The 19,030-nt window shown below is 39.3% G+C and overlaps 1 protein-coding gene across 1 annotated transcript; it reads right to left on the bottom strand.

Annotated features, from left to right (window-relative positions):
• Positions 1-775: 775 nt before the first annotated feature.
• On the bottom strand, positions 776-12,294 carry LOC124131625 (FK506-binding protein 2-like). Its single transcript, XM_046495015.2, has 6 exons — positions 12,026-12,294; positions 9,639-9,701; positions 6,923-7,016; positions 4,705-4,738; positions 2,744-2,814; positions 776-1,013 (listed from the first exon to the last, which is right to left on the bottom strand). The coding sequence occupies exons 1-6, from the start codon at positions 12,131-12,133 to the stop codon at positions 811-813; spliced, it is 573 nt and encodes a 190-aa protein (XP_046350971.1). The 5' UTR covers positions 12,134-12,294; the 3' UTR covers positions 776-810.
• Between the last annotated feature and the right edge of the window lie 6,736 nt (positions 12,295-19,030).

Genomic DNA, 19,030 nt, shown 5'->3' on the forward strand with positions numbered 1-19,030 from the left:
GTTTGTTTTGAATGTTGTTATATGGCAGTGTAATTTATTGTTAAACAGTTAAAGTTGACAACATTGTATTTGGACAATGATTAGTTGTCAAGAATGTAGCACTGTTTAATGTAAGCACTGGTGAGGAAGTTATTAAATTTAGATGCTTGAATCATCTGTAAACTTCTGGAATAGCATGGATGGATGTTAAGGGTTGTAGAAACATGTGGGATATTCTGTGATGTTCAAGCGACTGGTCTGGCTCTGTGTAGAAGGTACTGGAAGATAGTTAGACTAGATAAGTGGGGTGGGTGCATCCCTGTCTCATCTCACATTTCATGACATTACATCTAGACCAGCTTTCGTATGAAGATCACTTTTCACCCTGGTATCAAGTTGATTATTGTTCTTGTCATTTTCATTTCCACTGCTCTAACATTTTACACTGCCATTGAATATTGTACTACCACTCTATTGTGAACTGCCATTGTAATTTTTAAACCTAGTGACTGTTGTAATTTGTTTGTTGGTTTCACACTAAATTCTTTTACATACAGATTCCTTGGATAACATATTGTTTCAATTTGGGAATCGACTTGTAACAATGTCCGCATGTTGAATGTCAGCAATTATTTGATTTTTCTCCCCAATCTAATGTAAAATAACTCAAGAAAATATTCATAACTTCAGTTCAAAATTGACAATTGTATTGTATTTCCCACACACACTGTCTCCTCCTTATATCGCGTTTCCTGAAGCGGGTTTAAGTACTAAGTTAACAACAGACACATGAAAATGTATAAAAATACATATTTTATTTAAAAAAAGCTATCACCTCCTCTTCTTTCCTTTAGCTTTGTCACTTTTAGTTGTATTTTGTGCCGTCTCCTTCTTGTACTTGTCGTAGAGGTAATACAAAACATAGAACACCAGAGCTGGCATTGCCAGGAACTGGAGCGTTTTCAGGATCGACTCATCAGATGACTTCTTCTTCAGACTTACCAGCTCGGTCTCGAAGGTCAGAGTAGCGTCAGCTGGAACACATCACACAAAGGGCATGAGGCTCTGAAGCTCAACTTAACCTTGGGACATTTCCAGATCATATTATTTTACATTGGTGTCATCAAGGTCATAAAGTGTCTGACAATGAAGGCGAAAATGAAAACAGCAACATTTTTTTCACAACATAGACACGCATTAAATAATTCATTAATATATCATATTTGCCATATTAAACTCCCTGTTTTAATAAGTGCCCCATGACCAACTTCTAGACCAACTTGTAAGTAACCTTTATAGGCATGGTCCACTAGGATCAAAAAGGTACATGACAGTTCATGATTTCATGACGGTGTATATTATACATTTCGTTACAGAAAACATCAACAAAGAAAGGGTATATAATTAGTAACTATGATTGACAACGTTTTAGTTTCATCAACATTTGAGCTAACAAATTTAATCCCTGTTCGGTTCCAATATGTGTGAGTGAGTGTGTGAGCGAATTTGGTTTGACGCCGCTTTTAGCAATATTCAAGAAATATCACGGCGGGGAACACAAGAAATGGGCTTCACACACTGTACACATGTCGGGAATCAAACCCAGGTATTCGACGTAATGAGCGAATGCTTTAACCACTAAGCTACCCGACCGCCTCTTCAAATATGTGTCCCGTTTTCCTATTTTCTAAGCACTCAGGGTGCATATTATTGTGAGGAAATTGCAAATAATAAAGCAAAACGACAGTTTCATCATAGCTGACATGGCATCATTAGCACATAATATCACAACAGGCAAAAAGAACATAATAATATGACTGCCTTTGACAAAATAAAAAACTAATAGACCAGAATTCTCTTAAAAAATTCTCCTGATCAAACCATTGCCATGATCAGTCATGCAAAGTTTATTATTCTGTCTGATGAATTGTCAACATATATGTACATCCACAAAAATATTAATAGTGTGAAATTCCAAGTCTGGTTTCACATCCAGAGACATCACTAGTAGGTGATGTCATCTAATTATGACATATTTGACAAAAGTGTGCCTTACGCTTAAGTGCGTGTTTACACATGCATCCATCCACCCCCCCCTCCCCACACACACACACACACACACACACGACAGGCGACGTCACATTCATAGTGATGTCATCTGGTTTCCATATTTGTAAAGGTGGGTCAGTGACATATATTATTGTTTCTTTTTATTTGATAACAAATTCCATCGTTTTTAGCTATAATAGAGGTAACGCTATTTTTCAGGGCATTATCATTTGCAGAAGCCCTTGGTCTTTTCAACTGCCCTCCTTTGTCGGGCAATTAATGGAAGACCTCTGGCTTCTGCAAATGATAATGCCCTGAAAAAAACTGTTACCCTTATAGTACTGGTAGTATTTGAACGCTATAATTCTGAACCAGCTCTCAATGCTTCACTTTTGCCATGAATTGGAATTAAATAAAACTGATAAAAAATTCAAACAGAGTAAACATTTTTGTTTCATTCAAGCAGGAATAGTTAAAAATTCTGAGGTCTAGGGAAATAAGGTTTACACTAGTCCTCTGAACTAATCTTTACAAACCCTGATTTTATGAGACTATATTGTGATTACACGTGGCATGACACATTAATCATAGTCATAGTTCTTCATTTCTTTTGAGAACACATAACATGACCTAGTATGTCGAGTCAGTCCTGTTACCAGTTCAGTTCAACAAACATAAATCTAAATCTAAACAACAGGAGGAATCCAATTCTTACGAGGTATGACAGGGGGATGTCCCTTAGGTCCATAAGCCAAGTTTGGTGGTATAACCAGCTTCCTCTTCTCACTGAAACAAATAAATAACCAATACAAACCCATCAAACACAAGTTACAGACACCAAAAATATGTAATTTTGATAGAAACAAGCCAGTACAATTAATTGAAAAGGAGCTCCAGATGAGACGAACCAATGGAAAATCAAGACTTGATCATTTAGAGCTATGGCATAACAGTTAGGGCTGGGCGGAAGGGAAAATAATACTGTTCAGGGACTGTGAGACCGACGAATACAACTTGCATTGACAACTGGTAGTGTTTCAGGGCAATTCAGTAGACCTGCACACAGGTAAACTTGAATCTTCATTGCAAATTGGGAGAATCATTATGGGGTTTCGAGAAAATAACCCATTTTGGGGAGGGAATGGAAAAACATCTGTTTCACAAAGATCAATCAGAATTGAGTATGCCACAGAGAAGAGCGTCAACTGACTTATGAACCATCTAAATGCAAGAAATACCAGAAAGATTAAGAAAATTTGGGTTACCTCATAGTGTAACAATACAGCTGTCATAGTATTAACAAATTAGATGATGGTGGGTGAGAGAAAGACCATGTTCAGCATACACACAACTGAAGACATGACATGTAAGATTGAACACCTGCCCTGGCTCCGTGGGTTACAATACAAAACTTGAGTTCAGGTTGCAGGTTCCATTCACATTATGTGCAAAAAATTGTGACTTTCAACCACTCAAAAATCAACATTAGATGCATGTTAAAAGGCATATTATTCAACTTTAAAACATCAGGCTTACAATTCAAAAGTAAAACCTCCAAGCAGGTTTCCATTGAAAGTAGTACCTCTTACAAGGTTACTATGAAACCCACAATACTAATGGCAAAGGGGGGCACGGGTGGCCCAGGTGGCCCAGTCGTCTATGGGGCTGCGATTCGCTGTGCAGAGTTGCGTCCCTTGAGCACGCCAGAAACCTATGATTGTGGGTTCGAATCCCGGTTCGCCCCGATTATGTTTCTAGGTTTGTCAGCACCATACCCGTGCTCGTGGGTTTCACCGAAGTGGTAAACATCTGAGACCTGCATCACTTCGGGCTTTCCTCCCACATTAAGCTGACATGCCGTGATATAACTGGAATGCTGTTAAAAGCGGCGTTAAACCCAACTAACTCACTCACTAAAGGCGAAAGTGACAGTAGGTTCATAAGACCACATCCCAACAGGGGCGGATAAAAGAGTTAACTGACAAATGAGTGCATGTACAAGAACAAGTGGAGCAACACTAAAACGCCATGCAAGGGGGATTTTTTAACTGGCACAATCGTTATGGTATCTAATCTTGTTTTCATGCAAAAGTTAAGTTCATTTCAGAGTAAAAATGTGACAATGAGATGGGTTTTTTCTGTTGACTTGTAGCTTATAAATCCCTGAAAAAATAAATCGTCACATGGAAAACTTGAAGGTTTACGATTCTGATCAGACATCAAACTAGCAGTCTTGGATTGACATGATATAACTCTGAATTCAGTACCATATTATATATGGTGGGATTTTTGTTTAAGACAACTCCATTCAACTTATCCATTAAAACACTACGATGTTGTAGAATCTGACCCAATATTTTCATAATGACTGAAAAAGCGTCCCCTAGAGATAGGACAATGGGATATTTCATACCATGACCATATTGTTTGTGTCAATGTATCATGAGGAGGCAACTTAACCGCTACTGTACCTATTAAGATGGAAGCAATACAATATACCTGGAATGCATGTATTTAATTCCAGTTATGCAATACTGTCAATTAACACGTTTTAAACTACCAAATTTGGGTGAGAATCACACAAAATTTAAGCCCATGGGCTAAAAAAGGAGAGTTAAAAAAAGTGCATTCCCGGTAAGGTTATTTATGAAAGCAATATACAAGTGCAATACATACCCAACACACATTCCTTGAAGTCCCTCTTCCCAGCCTGAAAGAATAAGAGTATCAGAGTCTTACTCCACAATGATGAACACTGTAGTAACAATTCACTGAATATGTTGGGCATCATTCCCATTGATAGTGGAATATGTCTTCTTGCATGGTAAATGTCGGCTTTTCATGCCATGGCCTTACTATTGATATGACCCGTGAAGATCCGGGGTAGAATAGGTCTTCAGCAACCCAGGCTTGCCATAAAAGGCAGCTATGCTTGTCGTAAGAGGTGACTAACGGGATTGGTTGGTCAGACTAGCTGACTTGGTTGATACATGTCATCGTATCCTAATTGTGTGGATTGATACTCATGATATTAATCACCGTATTGTCTGGTTCAGAATCCATTATTTACAGACCGCCGTCATATATCTGGAATATTGCTGAGTGCTGCGTTAAACAACAAACCAACCAACCAACTACTAATGATATAAGTATCGTAACAAATGAGACATTTACCATTACTATTGAGATATGTCCTGTTACAGTAAGATGTGTTGTTACTGAGATGTGAATTGTTACTATTGAGATATGTATTGTTACTATTGAGATATGTTTTGTTACAATTGAGATGTGTATCATTATTATTAAGACATGTATTGTTACTATTAAGATGGTATTGTTACAATTAAGATATGTGACCCGTGAGGATCCAGGTTAGAATTGGTCTTCAGCAACCCATGCTTGTCATAAGATTGATGCTCATGATATCAATCACTGGATTGTCTTGTCCAGACTCGATTATTTACAGACCGCCGTCATACAGCTGGAATACTTCTGAGTGCGGCGTTAAACAACAAACAAACATTAAGATATGTATCGTTACTTTTAAGATATATATTGTTACTATTGAGATGTGTATTGTTACTATTAAGATATGTATGGTAACTATTAAGATGAGTAGTTACTATTAAGATATGTATCGTTACTTTTAAGATATATATTGTTACTATTGAGATGTGTATGGTTACTATTAAGATATGTATGGTTACTATTGAGATGTGTATTGTTACTATTAAGATATGTATTGTTACTATTAAGATATATATATTGTTACTATTAAGATATGTATGGTTACTATTAAGATATGTATGGTTACTATTGAGATGTGTATTGTTACTATTTAGATATGTATTGTTACTATTAAGATATATATATTGTTACTATTAAGATATGTATGGTTACTATTAAGATATGTATGGTTACTATTAAGATATGTATGGTTACTATTGAGATGTGTATTGTTACTATTAAGATATGTATGGTTACTATTAAGATGTGTATTGTTACTATTGAGACACATATTCTTACTATTAAGATGGGTATTTTCCCTATAAAATGTGTAATGTTTCTGGCACATAATGGTTATAACCTTTCTTGGAACAATACCAGACGATGCCAGCCCAGAGTGTCATTGGCTCGCTCTTTGGCGTGCTGGTTCAACTCACTGACATTCAGAATCATGGCAAAGGGCTGGAAGATCCATATCGCAATCTTTTCTGTATTTTTTTGTGTGTAAACCCTTACCATTTTGACAGTTATCAATCATATCCATTACAGCTGTGCCCTAGTCTATGACGTTAACACTGAGTGGGTGAATGGATGTATTCTGCCAGTCTGCAATATTCCAGCATGGAAACCATTCTCACTGGTTTATGACCAGAAGACTCCCACCTACCTGGATGGCTCCCCAGGACAAAGGCTATTGGGTCCCTTGCACTCCCACCTACCTGGAATAATCTGATGGCTCCCCAGGACAAAGGCTATTGGGTCCCTTGCACTCCTACCTACCTGGAATAATCTGATGGCTCCCCAGGACAAAGGCTATTGGGTCCCTTGCACTCCCACCTACCTGGAATAACCTGATTACTCCCAAGGACAAAGAGGACAAAAGCTATTGGGCCCCTTGCACTCCCACCTACCTGGAATAATCTGATGGCTCCCCAGGACAAAGGCTATTGGGTCCCTTGCACTCCCACCTACCTGGAATAACCCGATGACTCCCAAGGACAAAGAGGACAAAATCTATTGGGCCCCTTGCACTCCCACCTACCTGGAATAACCTGATGACTACCAAGGACAAAGAGGACAAAGGCTATTGGGCCCCTTGCACTCCCACCTACCACGTATAACCTGATGGCTCCCCAAGGCTATTAGGTAACCTTGCACTCCCACCTACCTGGAATAACCTGATGGCTCCCCAGGACAAAGGCTATTGGATCCCTTTTCTGTTGGACGGAGGAATCAAACACTGCTCCAGACTCTAAGTATCCCTGAAATTCAAATGCAACAATCTTTGAAAGAATTGATTCAAATAATTTCAAACCAGACAATATTAATTTTGACAGACAAAATGAACCTCACACATTTTATGTAACCTCACACATTTTATGTAACATTAACAATACTGACATTTTTTTCAATTGAATGCAGACACAGGGTACTAAATCAAATCATGCTAGTAATGTATTTATTTTACACAACATACACACTTGCTGTACGCTGAGTAAGTGTTGTTTAATACAACTTTAGTGAGTGAGTGAGTGAGTTTGGTTTTACCCTGCTTTTAGCAATATTCCAGCAATATCACGGCGGGGGACACCAGAAATGGGCTTCACACATGTACCCATGTCGGGAATCGAACCCGGGTCTTCAGCGTGACGAGCGAACGCTTTAACCACTAGGCTACCCGACCGCACTTACTACAACTTTAAGCACTTCTTCAGGTATATCATTTTCCATCACAAGGGATAAATATTTCAGTGTAAAAACAGTCAAGGACCTTTTTAGTCATGTAAATTCTCATTTAATATTGTGCTTTTTAAACAAACTAGAATTAATTAATAAATGTTGATATACATGGAGTGTTTTTTTATAAAGTGGTAGAGCTAATTAGTAACTTAGATTGTTAGAGGCTGTACCCATGATGGGGGTTGAAGTAGCGGAAGATTATTGTCCCCCCTAAAAGGGTATGTAAGTTCCACATCATTTGAAGTGTTTTTATGCATGCCTTAGTCATTTTAATCCTTGGCTTAAGTGGTAAACTGTCGCCTGTGACTGAAGGGATGATAAAAATTCTGCTAGGGTCCATGCACGAGGCAAAGGTACTGCAAGTCCCCATGGTATGGTGATCTCCCTTTAGTGACTAGCAATGTACAGACCATTTCTATATTGTGTTGTTGACTAGACTTTCTTCTTTTACATGTTCTCAACTAGTTTTTAATTTAAATCTGTGATAATCTAGTTATCGTACTGTCCATCAATGACAGGCTTTTATTTAGTCTAAATATATGTATCATTAATGTTTAACTAATCGTCACGATATGGCGGAAATATTGCGGAAGTGATGGCAAATATTAACTCAAATATCACTATGATCATGACAGCTCATAGATAATGAAGTCTAGTGAGTGAGTGAGTGAGTTGGGTTTAACGCCGCTTTTAACAATATTCCAGTTATATCACAGCGTGTCAGCTTAATGTTGGAGGAAAGCCCGAAGTGATGCAGGTCTCAGACGTTTACCACTTCAGTGAAACACACGAGCACGGGTATGATGCTGACAAACCTAGAAACATAATCTGGGCGAACCGGGATTCGAACCCACAATCATAGGTTTCTGGCATGCCCAAGGGACGCAACTCTGCACAGCGAATCGCGGCGCCTTAGACGACTGGGCCACCCGTGCCCCCATAATGGAGTCTAGACCAGGCACACCAGTGACTGAAAGCATGACCATCGATCCACACAAATGGATGACACATAATCAGCCAAGCCAAGGATACAGAAATAACCGTCCGAGTAGCAGAACAGTTACGTTTTCAATATGGACATTCTTCAAATAGGTTGGATACGTTGGATCTGTGAGCATTTTCCATGATACCAGTGTTAGGATACCCTCGATTATCTAGTCGCCCATATCTCCATTCAACTGTGATTAAATACCCTGGACCCATTCTCCACCAAAGCTTTGTTTCCTTTCTATTGTTCCTATCTCTCACTTACCTTGGAGATGATGTTCGAAAAATTTAAATGAATATGAGTGAGTGAGTTTGGTTTTACACCGCTTTTAGCAATATTCCAGCAATATCACGGCAGGGACACCAGAAATGGGCTTCAAACATTGTACACATGTCAGGAATCGAACCCTGGTCTTCAGAGTGTTGAGCAAACGTTGTTACCACTAGGCCACCCGACCGCTCAAAATAAATATGAAAAGTCTGACATGCTTATCTCACAGACCACAGTTTTTCTTTGTCATTTACAAAATTTAGTGGATAAAAAAATTAAAAGTGTGTCCTGGGATCCTTGCGATTTGGTGCTCTAGTATTTGAATCTGGGGACCCCCCTTCACTTTAAGCATCTAGAAGCAGACATGAAAAGGGCCACATTACTTTCAGGCTTACCGTATTCAACGTAACAAGCGCCCACAGCGATATTTTCTGATATATTGGCTTGTGAAAAATCCCAATAAGTGCCCCTTCCGATTGATCAATGTACACAAGACCTATTTATTTGTGTATAATACGCACTTGTGTGTTATATGCACCCCTAATCATGGGCAATTAAATTCTGGAAAAATATATCGGTCGTGTATATTACGCACAGACCTTCCTTTTGCATCATTTCAGGCTGTCAGCATAAACCACGAAATTTACGATCTTTCAACACTTTTTTTCACCAAAATTTTATTCTAATGTGAGCCCCCTATTTCTAATTTTGAGAGCACCCTGGGGGCTTATTACGTTGAATTATATTGTGAAGACCGATAAGTTTGGTTGTATTGTAAAGTGACTGGCCAGGTGATTAAACGTGGTAAAGTTTAATCGTGCAACCACTCATGGTTCCTAGGTGTCCACCCTATAGCATGAGGCTGTCGACCAATCAAATAGCTTACAGTGTAATGGACTGTCACTTGGTCTCCATCTCCTGCCATCTGGGGACAGTCCTCTGGCATCCTCTGGACAAACAGAAGGTCACAATGTTTCAACATGAAACAAGTAGAACATGTATTGAGCCCTGAGCTATGTAGCTCACCTGGCTAAAACTATCTGCATATAATCATGCACAAGTATATTTCAAATTTAAAAAAAAATAAACATGAAAAAGAAGAAGACAAAAAACATTTTTTTCAACATGAAATGTCAGAATGAGTTAAGACAACAGTAATATATGTCTTGAATACTTGACTTGAAATCATAAACCCTAAATGTTGATTTTGGTTCGTATTACATGTCAGGTTTACTTGTATAGTGTATACTGAGGTCAATCTCAATATCAGACCTTAGTTCTCCCTACCGCTAAACAAAGATCTGAGGACATCCCAGTAGAGGTCACGTCAGAACGACCTTTCATCCGACCAATCAGAGCATCGCTTACCAGATCATGAAAGTGACAGTTGGAAAGTGATTTTTAATCATGCATCCTCGAAAACTTTAACACAGGGTGTTCTGAAAAATTGTTATGGGTTTAACGACTGAATACATACAATCTAGACCATCTATTAGCGATTCCAGAATGTTCGTTTGTTCAGCTTTCAAATTTTTAATCGAGAATTTGTCAAAATATGTTTCGAAGCGTTGTCGCCAATTTGAAAATAGTGCCGTATAGCACGAGAAAGCTGCCTTCTGATTTGTCATTCAATTGGTCGGTCAAAGTTCGCACAAGGTCATTGTGACCAGACCCGTAATGGGATGTCCTCAGATCTTTGTTTAGTGATAGCGAGAACTAAGTGAGTTTTAATGAGATTGATACTGAGGTAGGAGGATGCATTTTGAGTGTTGACATCAATCAATTGTCTGTGTTACATCACAAACAAGTCAAAGGAAAGCAGTATAGTAAACTGTATGGTATTCAAATGTAACACGGATATCATTAGTTTCAGGTGAGTGAGTGAGTTTGGTTTTACGCCGCTTTTAACAGTATTCCAGTTATATCATGGCGTGTCAGCTTAATGTGGGAGGAAAGCCCGAAGTGATGCAGGTCTCAGACGTTTACCACTTCTGTGAAACCAACGAGCATGGGTATGGTGCTGACAAACCTAGAAACATAATCTGGGCGAACCGGGATTCGAACCCACAATCATAGGTTTCTGGCGTGCCCAAGGGACGCAACTCTGCACAGCGAATTGCGGTGCCTTAGACGACTGGGCCACCCGTGCCCCCTTAGTTTCAGGTGACTCGACCCTTAAGAGACCTGTATTTTGTTTTAAAGCATTATGGCTTGATCCAAGCATGATAGTTTCTCTCTTTTATAAGTAGAAATATTGCAACAGTCTTATGTAATGTGTGTTGGGGGATGGGGTGTTTAAATTTAACTACAGTTGGACGTGGGGTTGTTCATGAAAGGTGGGGCACTATTACAGGAAGTTCCACACTGAACAAACAGCAGACTGGAGAAACAAACAATGTGGATTGTTACAAATTACATAACACCACACCACAACGTATAGGCCTATACGTCTTTAATAACACTTATGATTCAGGAATATAGACACATGATTACACTAGTACATCACTACCCTTGGGATTTCAATTTTTCCTTCCTTTACAAAACAATCTGATGAAACTATTTCTGAAATATCACATATTTTATTCAACAAAACTTTTTATACGAATTCATGTAAAGCCATATATGCATGTGCATTACCAGAGACAACATGGACATCCAGCAGAAAATGTTGACCACAAATGTTACACAAATATTTGCATGAAATATTCCTTAATGTTTGCAATTCTTCAGAAAAAAAGACACATATTTGTGTTATTATTATAGGCTGTAAAATACATGCACATTTCAAATCATTTCATCTTACCTCGATCAGTTGGTTTCACGTTCACAAATTATTCTTTTGATTCATTTATGATTTCGATTCATATGAGTTACAAACAACTTTCTCGACAGACATTTATCAATGGATTATGTATCTCTTTGATCAGCATGTTCATGTATGCACGTGTCACCATTTCTTATCTACATTCCCATATTAATATACGACCGTAGTCATTAGTCCTCTGTTTATATAATTAAACACACGCATTACACATGTTACAAGACATTCCACCGAGAAGTATCATTATACACTTTTCGTGCAACAAATTACACAGTCGCAATTATGAAACACAAACAAACTTATTTCATAAAACCGAAATTGCAGTTACAGGAATGGAAACGTACTACTTATAATCTTAGCGATTATACTATATATGGTTTACGGAACCTATTACGAGCGAGACGTGTGTTTGATAGCGAATGTGCTATAGGCCGAATGCATTTCTTTCATACCTCGACAACAATTTGAACTTTATCTTGGTTCTTCGCAAAGCATTCTGCAATTAAAAGCAAAGACACCAAACATAATTGCAAAACACGCGCTGCAGGCATCCCCATCATTTCCTGGTTTCGTCTGCTTGACCTGGCTGCTCTCCCAATCAAACAACGACGCGAAGCAGGTGCTTGGAAGAGTCCATCTCCTCAGAAACGGGGGGTACACTGCTTCGCGTACGACTGGCTAAAACCTGCACAGTCACCTTCTACAGCCGTCAAACTTAGCCTCAATTTGTGAACATGGTAATCGTTGTATCTAACTGATAAAATTTTGACTATGAAATGTTACGCAAGTGTTGTTGTCGTAAATACATTTCTGCAAGTCATTGTCTACAACCCTAATAATTAAGTCGTCTGGTAATAAGACAACTCTAGTAGTGTACATATTGGAATGTCGCTAAACAATATTTTCTGTGTCCATTTTCAGGGTTGACATAATGACATAATGACATAATGACAACAAATACTCACATTTCACCATTTACAGTGGGGCGTGGTCAACATTTTCTGATGGATGTCCATGTTGTCTCTGGTAATGCACATGCATATATGGCTTTACATGAATTTCGTATAAATGTTTTGTTGAATAAAAAAAATGAGAAAAAAGATTTCAAAATGGACAGGGATATATTTACATAAAATAAAGTTTATGAATAAAAGTTAATGTAAAGTAAGTAATTTATTTCCATCCATCATCCGACATAGTAGATAAGCTGATAATTCATTGGCTTTTGTGGTGCATCAAATACAATTTTATATATTTTTAAACGTAACAATAGCGTCACATTAGCTGAATTTAACATCCGATATTCAGATACAGTTTTATCACATCATAAATTTAGCAAACAGTGCCACATAAAGCAAATATAACAAAAAGTACCACATGGTCATTAAAAGGCATTTGTTTAATCAGCATCGTTATTATCATGTACATACCATGAGGATTAGGGTTGCGACCGGGTACGAAAACTGAACTCGAGTACCCGGCAGACAATACCCGCACCGGACTCGAGTACCCGTAGTTCAATGTTGTCCCACTTGTTTGTAATGCTTTTGCGAATAAAAGGTCATCAAACATCTATTGATCTATTCTAAGGTATTATGTTTTTAATTAAATGCCTGCATGGCTTACCTAAAAACACAAGTGACACAGAATATCAAAGTAAATGCTCGTGTTTAAAACTTAGATGCTTTTTCATGGAACTCGTCGAACTACCTGCCTACCTGATACATATGCCACAGAGACGGCATTTGGTCTTTTCTTTGTGTCATCAAGGTCAAAATACGCCCACACATTTGAACGTTTGTCCGCTTTGTCGTCCATTTTGAAGTGACTTACGAGTTACGAAAGGCGATTAGAGTTATCTCCCCTGAACGGGTACTCGAGTCCAGAAAATTGGACTCGAGTACTAAGCTACCGACCCGTTATTGGGTACTCGAGTACCCGTCGCAACCCTAATTAGGATACATTAATGATACAGAGCAGGTGCAATATATACACAGTTAAACATGCCACACCAATGGTGATGTGTACACTACTCGCTGACCCTAAAAACTCATCGCTGTACTATTTTTCGTATTGAAATTACACCTTAGCTACTATCAATATCATGACTATAACAAATGTTATATTTGGGATAACACTTTCTTAGTAAAGTACACATTCTAGTAATTTGGGGTTGAGTCCTATCTGGGATTCGAACCCACACTGTTAGAGTGAGGCACCTAATTGCCAGCACACAAAGTCAGAGATCTACCCCACTCAGCCACCGAGGCTTCCACAATGGAAGTCCGACAAATGGTATTTTAGACCACGTACTTTGTGTACCCCTCTGACAATTGGAAATTGGTATGGATCCCATGGCCGAAAGCTATGAACACACAATGCCATATAGGTGAGGTGAAATTGGGTTTAACGTCACGTCCAAGATTATTGCACTTATATAGCGACGTGCATGCACGTGTATGTGTGTGTGTGGCTGCTTGTACTAGTCCGGACTGATGCCGATTTATAGTGCTAGCTCACTGAGATACCATGCCGCAGTTTAACATGAATACCCCACTCAGACACAGTATACTGACTCCGAGCCGACCAGTCCTTGTTTTAGCCCCTTAATGCCGAGCGCCAGACAGGGTAACAACAAGTACAATCTTTTAACGTCTTTTTGTATGACGCGGCCCGGGATCGAACCCTGGACCTTCCGCTCTCCGGGCGGACGCTCTACCACAAGACCACGGAGGCGGTCTTAATGCCATATAGAAGGAGGTCTATTGTAACAAATGTTATATTTAAGATAACACTTTCTTAGTAAAGTACAGATTCTGGTACGTTTTGGGTTGAGTCCCATCTGGGATTCTAACCCACACTGCCAGAGAGGCACCTAATCGCCATCATGACTAGAGGATTATGTACATTTACATGATACAATCATGTGTTGCATGTTCTGTTTCCTGTTCTGTGTTCCAGATCTCCATCATTTGTTATGTCGAATAAAGATATCTCAAAACAGTATAACACCTACTCATTTATCGACTATATGTTCCACATTTCTCCAAGACATTTTGATACAAATAAATTAAATCCTGCTGTGTTCATCTTTGGTAAAACATTCCATCTTTCAATGATTTCAACCAACCCAGGAGGCATGGGTGGCCCTCTCATCTAAGGACCTGAACTTCGACCTGCAGTTTTGCATCCTTTCAGTCCCCCGATTATGTTTCTAGGTTTGTCAGCATCATACCCATGCTCCTGGGTTTCACCCGTGAAGATCCGGGGTAGAATAGGATTTCAGCAACCAATTCTTGCCGTAAAAGGCGACTATGCTTGTCGTAAAAGGCGACTAACGGGATCAGGTGGTCAGGCTCGCTGACTTGGTTGATGCATGTCATCGATCCCAATTGCGTGGATGGATGCTCATGATATTAATCACTGGATTGTCTGGTCCAGACTCGATTATTTGCAGACCGCCGTCATATAGCTGGAATATTGCTGAGTGCGGCGTTAAACAACAAACCAACCAACCAACCAACCTGGGTTTCACCTAAGTGGTAAACCTCTAAGACCTGCATCAGTTAGACTTTTCTCCCACAAGCTGACACACTGTGATATAACCAATATCCTTTCTAAAGTTTTTTTAAGCCCAAACTTTCTGAACCCTGGGCCACAATTATTTTTTGTGTCTACAGATTTGTTGCTGACCAATACATTTGTATGGTCATTATGACAATGAACTATATTGTTGTAGATTAAAAATATCAATAATAATTGTTTTAGTCATAAATCTGTTTGGGTTGGTTAATTTTGTGGCGAACCATAATGCGAGTATTGTTTAAATTGCAAGAAGGAGTCTTTTAATCCTTATAGAGGTTTGCAGTGGTAACTAAACCATTATCAGTTTCTTTAATTTTGTTTGTTGTTTTATGCTGCACTCAGCAATATTCCAGCTATATGACAGCGGTCTGTAAATAATCGAGTCTGGACCAGACAATCCAGTGATTAATATCATAAGCATCGATCCACACGATTGGGATCGATAACATGCTTCAACCAAGTCAGCGAGCCTGACCACCCGATCCCGTTAGTCGCCTCTTACGACAAGCATAGCCGCCTTTTACGACAAGCATGGGTTGATGAAGACCTATTCTACCCTGGATCTTCACAGGTTTAATTTTGAAGTATTTGTGTTGTATCTTGTTATTATTCTATTGCAGAGATGGATCAAAGGGGCAAACAAAAGATAATGAACTATTTCAATTTGATCTCAGATCTGTGTCGCCTTAATACTAAATCATGTCAGCTATTACGTTCAAATACATATCTGCAATTTGTACCTCTTATGTTCAATCATAACAACATGACTATTACAAAATATATTACCGGTATCATTGTCAATGTCAATAATGATCGTGCAAGTTCGAGGCTCTGCCAAATGATGTATCTGATGTACAACACCAGTGGTGATTTCAGTGACAGTGTACCTCATGTTCATTGAAACAAGATACTGAAACACCATTGAACAACTGTGTTTCATGGTAGGGACTTGTCTAGTACAAACAGTTAATCCAAATAGAGGGACAGTAGGAAACAAGAAACATCATTTTGTAAATTGTATACATAACATATTGCATTTATTCATAAACATAATTAGTAAAGAAATATATCTTGACACCCTCAGTAACTGTGTCACATGACACACTCCACCCACCTGCATCTATATACTGCCATGAGATACACACCTGTATACTGCCATGCCAGCACACCTGTGTACTGCCATGCCACCTGTATACTGCCATGCTAGCACACCTGTATACTGCCATTACACCTGTATACTGCCATGCTAGCACACCTGTATACTGCCATGCCACCTGTATACTGCCATGCCACCTGTATACTGCCATGCCACCTGTATACTGCCATGCTAGCACACCTGTATACTGCCATGACACCTGTATACTGCCATGACACCTGTATACTGCCATGACACCTGTGTACTGCCATGACACCTGTGTACTGCCATGACACCTGTATCCTGCCATGACACCTGTATCCTGCCATGACACCTGCATACTGCCATGACACCTGCATTCTGCCACGACACCTGTATCCTGCCATGACACCTGTGTACTGCCATGACACCTGTTCACTGCCATGACACCTGTGTACTGCCATGACACCTGTATACTGCCATGACACCTGTGTACTGCCATGACACCTGTATCCTGTAATGACACCTGTGTACTGCCATGACACCTGTGCACTGCCATGACACCTGTATCCTGCCATTACACCTGCATACTGCCATGACACCTGTATACTGCCATGACACCTGCATCCTGCCATGACTGATGCACACCTGCAATGTGCCATGATTAGTATTCTTTTCAAAAAGGAAACATTTGAAATTTGTGGACATCATTATAATCTGGTTTGGGTTGTCAGTTGTAAGAGGAGTGTAAACAGAAGGCCCAGTTGGGGTTTCCTGCTATATTTTCACATTGCAGACATTCACTTAGACTAAACTACATAATTAGTTCATTGACATGTAAATCAGTTTACCATTGTCTTATTGAAGACAAATGTATAAGCAGAATAGCGTTTTGTGATTGTTTCAGGTTTTTGCCGTCTAGCATTTGAATTATAGGTGTCTGTGGCATGTGTAGACAAGGTAGACACAATTTTATGGATAACAACTTCTTTAATACTGTGAAAAGCGACGTTTTGTAAACTACACAAAATTGACTGCAACTGTGGACAATCTTTCGTAGGTGAAACATCCCGCCCAATCAACACCAGAATGAAAGAGCACAAAACCTGCACCATTTAATCCGACAGCAAATCAGCCATCTCTTACCATATCAGCAACTGTCCCAATCACAACATCAACTGGGACAACATCCAAATCCTCGGCAACAACCTCCATAATTTCACTAAAAGAAAACTAACAGAAGCAGTCCACATTCGCCGCCACAAGCCATCAATCAACAGAGATCAAGGTTATTTCATCCCATCCGCCTACTATGAACTCATCAAGCAATAATCACTTATCCTGTTTATTGGCTTCATGTCCCTATTGGCTTCCACCTATGTGTTCTCTGTCCATCGTGTTGTGACAGCATCATCCCTTTGTTGTCAACACCTACCAATGTTATCCCACTCATGTATGCAATTGTTGTTACTGTTAACCCTCCACATACTAAATATTCTGTAATATGTCCCTCATTCAGTCTTGCTTGACAACGGTATAAGGATCTATACTGAAACACACAGTATTAAAGAAGTTGTTATCCATAAATTTGTGTCTACCTTGTCATATGTCAACTTCTAAGTCATGCCTATCAAACAATGTGACATGGGATGTGCATAGGATTATGTGCCATCACGGAAGAAAGGACAGCACCTGCCCACATATAACTTTCGACTCACCTATCTAAGATTGTACATTGGTAGGAGCCCTCATGATCCTAGAGCTACAAGATGAGTGTCTTCATGTAGTGTGTGGGGTCATGTGTGTGGATGGAGTGGGGGCAGAAGCAGCCTACTCCAAACTGTGGTAGCATGATGCAGGTCACCTTGCCAGTGGGAGGACAAAAGAACAGCATCTTGGTTCAAGGGTTCACAAGGCTCTATATGTATTTTGATGTTCATGAACCTTTACAGATGAATCATCACTGTTACTTTCAATAAACACTAGGATTTCAAAGTAACAAAATCACATATTTTCACTTCCTCAATGTTGAACCCTGATACTTTCTGGTGCCCCTCTGAAGAATAGGCAGCCCTTGGGTGCCCTCATGTAACCATGAACCATTTGTCCATCCCTACAGCATGTATAGGGGCAGTGCTTCAGACTGACCCGGGCCTTTGACCTATAGAAACTAGAATTCTATCATCACAACTTTGGATCCTTCATCTGCGTGCAATATATGCTTAATGTCAACAATTGTTAGATCATCATTTCATTGATCACTGAACAAGAAAATATTTCTTTGAAAGCATTTCTTTCTCAAATCTGACAAGGAGGGAAATTCTAACACTGATTTTACTCCGAAAACATCATGGAGTACTTTTAGTTATATTTAGACAAATTGAAAACCAGACGAACAATGAATAAAATATATAAAAAAAACCAAACCAGTAACATCAGACATCAAACCATGCTAACATTACATATCCATACAGTGACGTCAATGCCTTGACCTCTTGTATGACATCATTTTAGTCACATGTACTTTGAAACACATACTTTGAAACTAAGCATTGCTTCATTTCCTCTGAGTAGGTGAGTGAATAGGATTCTTTGCCAGTAATCACAATATTCGATGACAGCCTGTGTATACTTGAGTCTGGACCAGATAAACCAGTCACTGAAAACATGAACAAGGGTCCACACTATTGGGGTACGATGACCAGCTATCAGCCATGTCATGGGGCTAGCCTTAGCAAGGGTCCACACTATTGGGGTA

The sequence above is a fragment of the Haliotis rufescens genome, unplaced genomic scaffold (genome assembly GCF_023055435.1).
Source record: "Haliotis rufescens isolate VD_foot unplaced genomic scaffold, xgHalRufe1.0.p SCAF_104, whole genome shotgun sequence".
NCBI classification, from domain to species: Eukaryota; Metazoa; Mollusca; class Gastropoda; order Lepetellida; family Haliotidae; genus Haliotis; species Haliotis rufescens.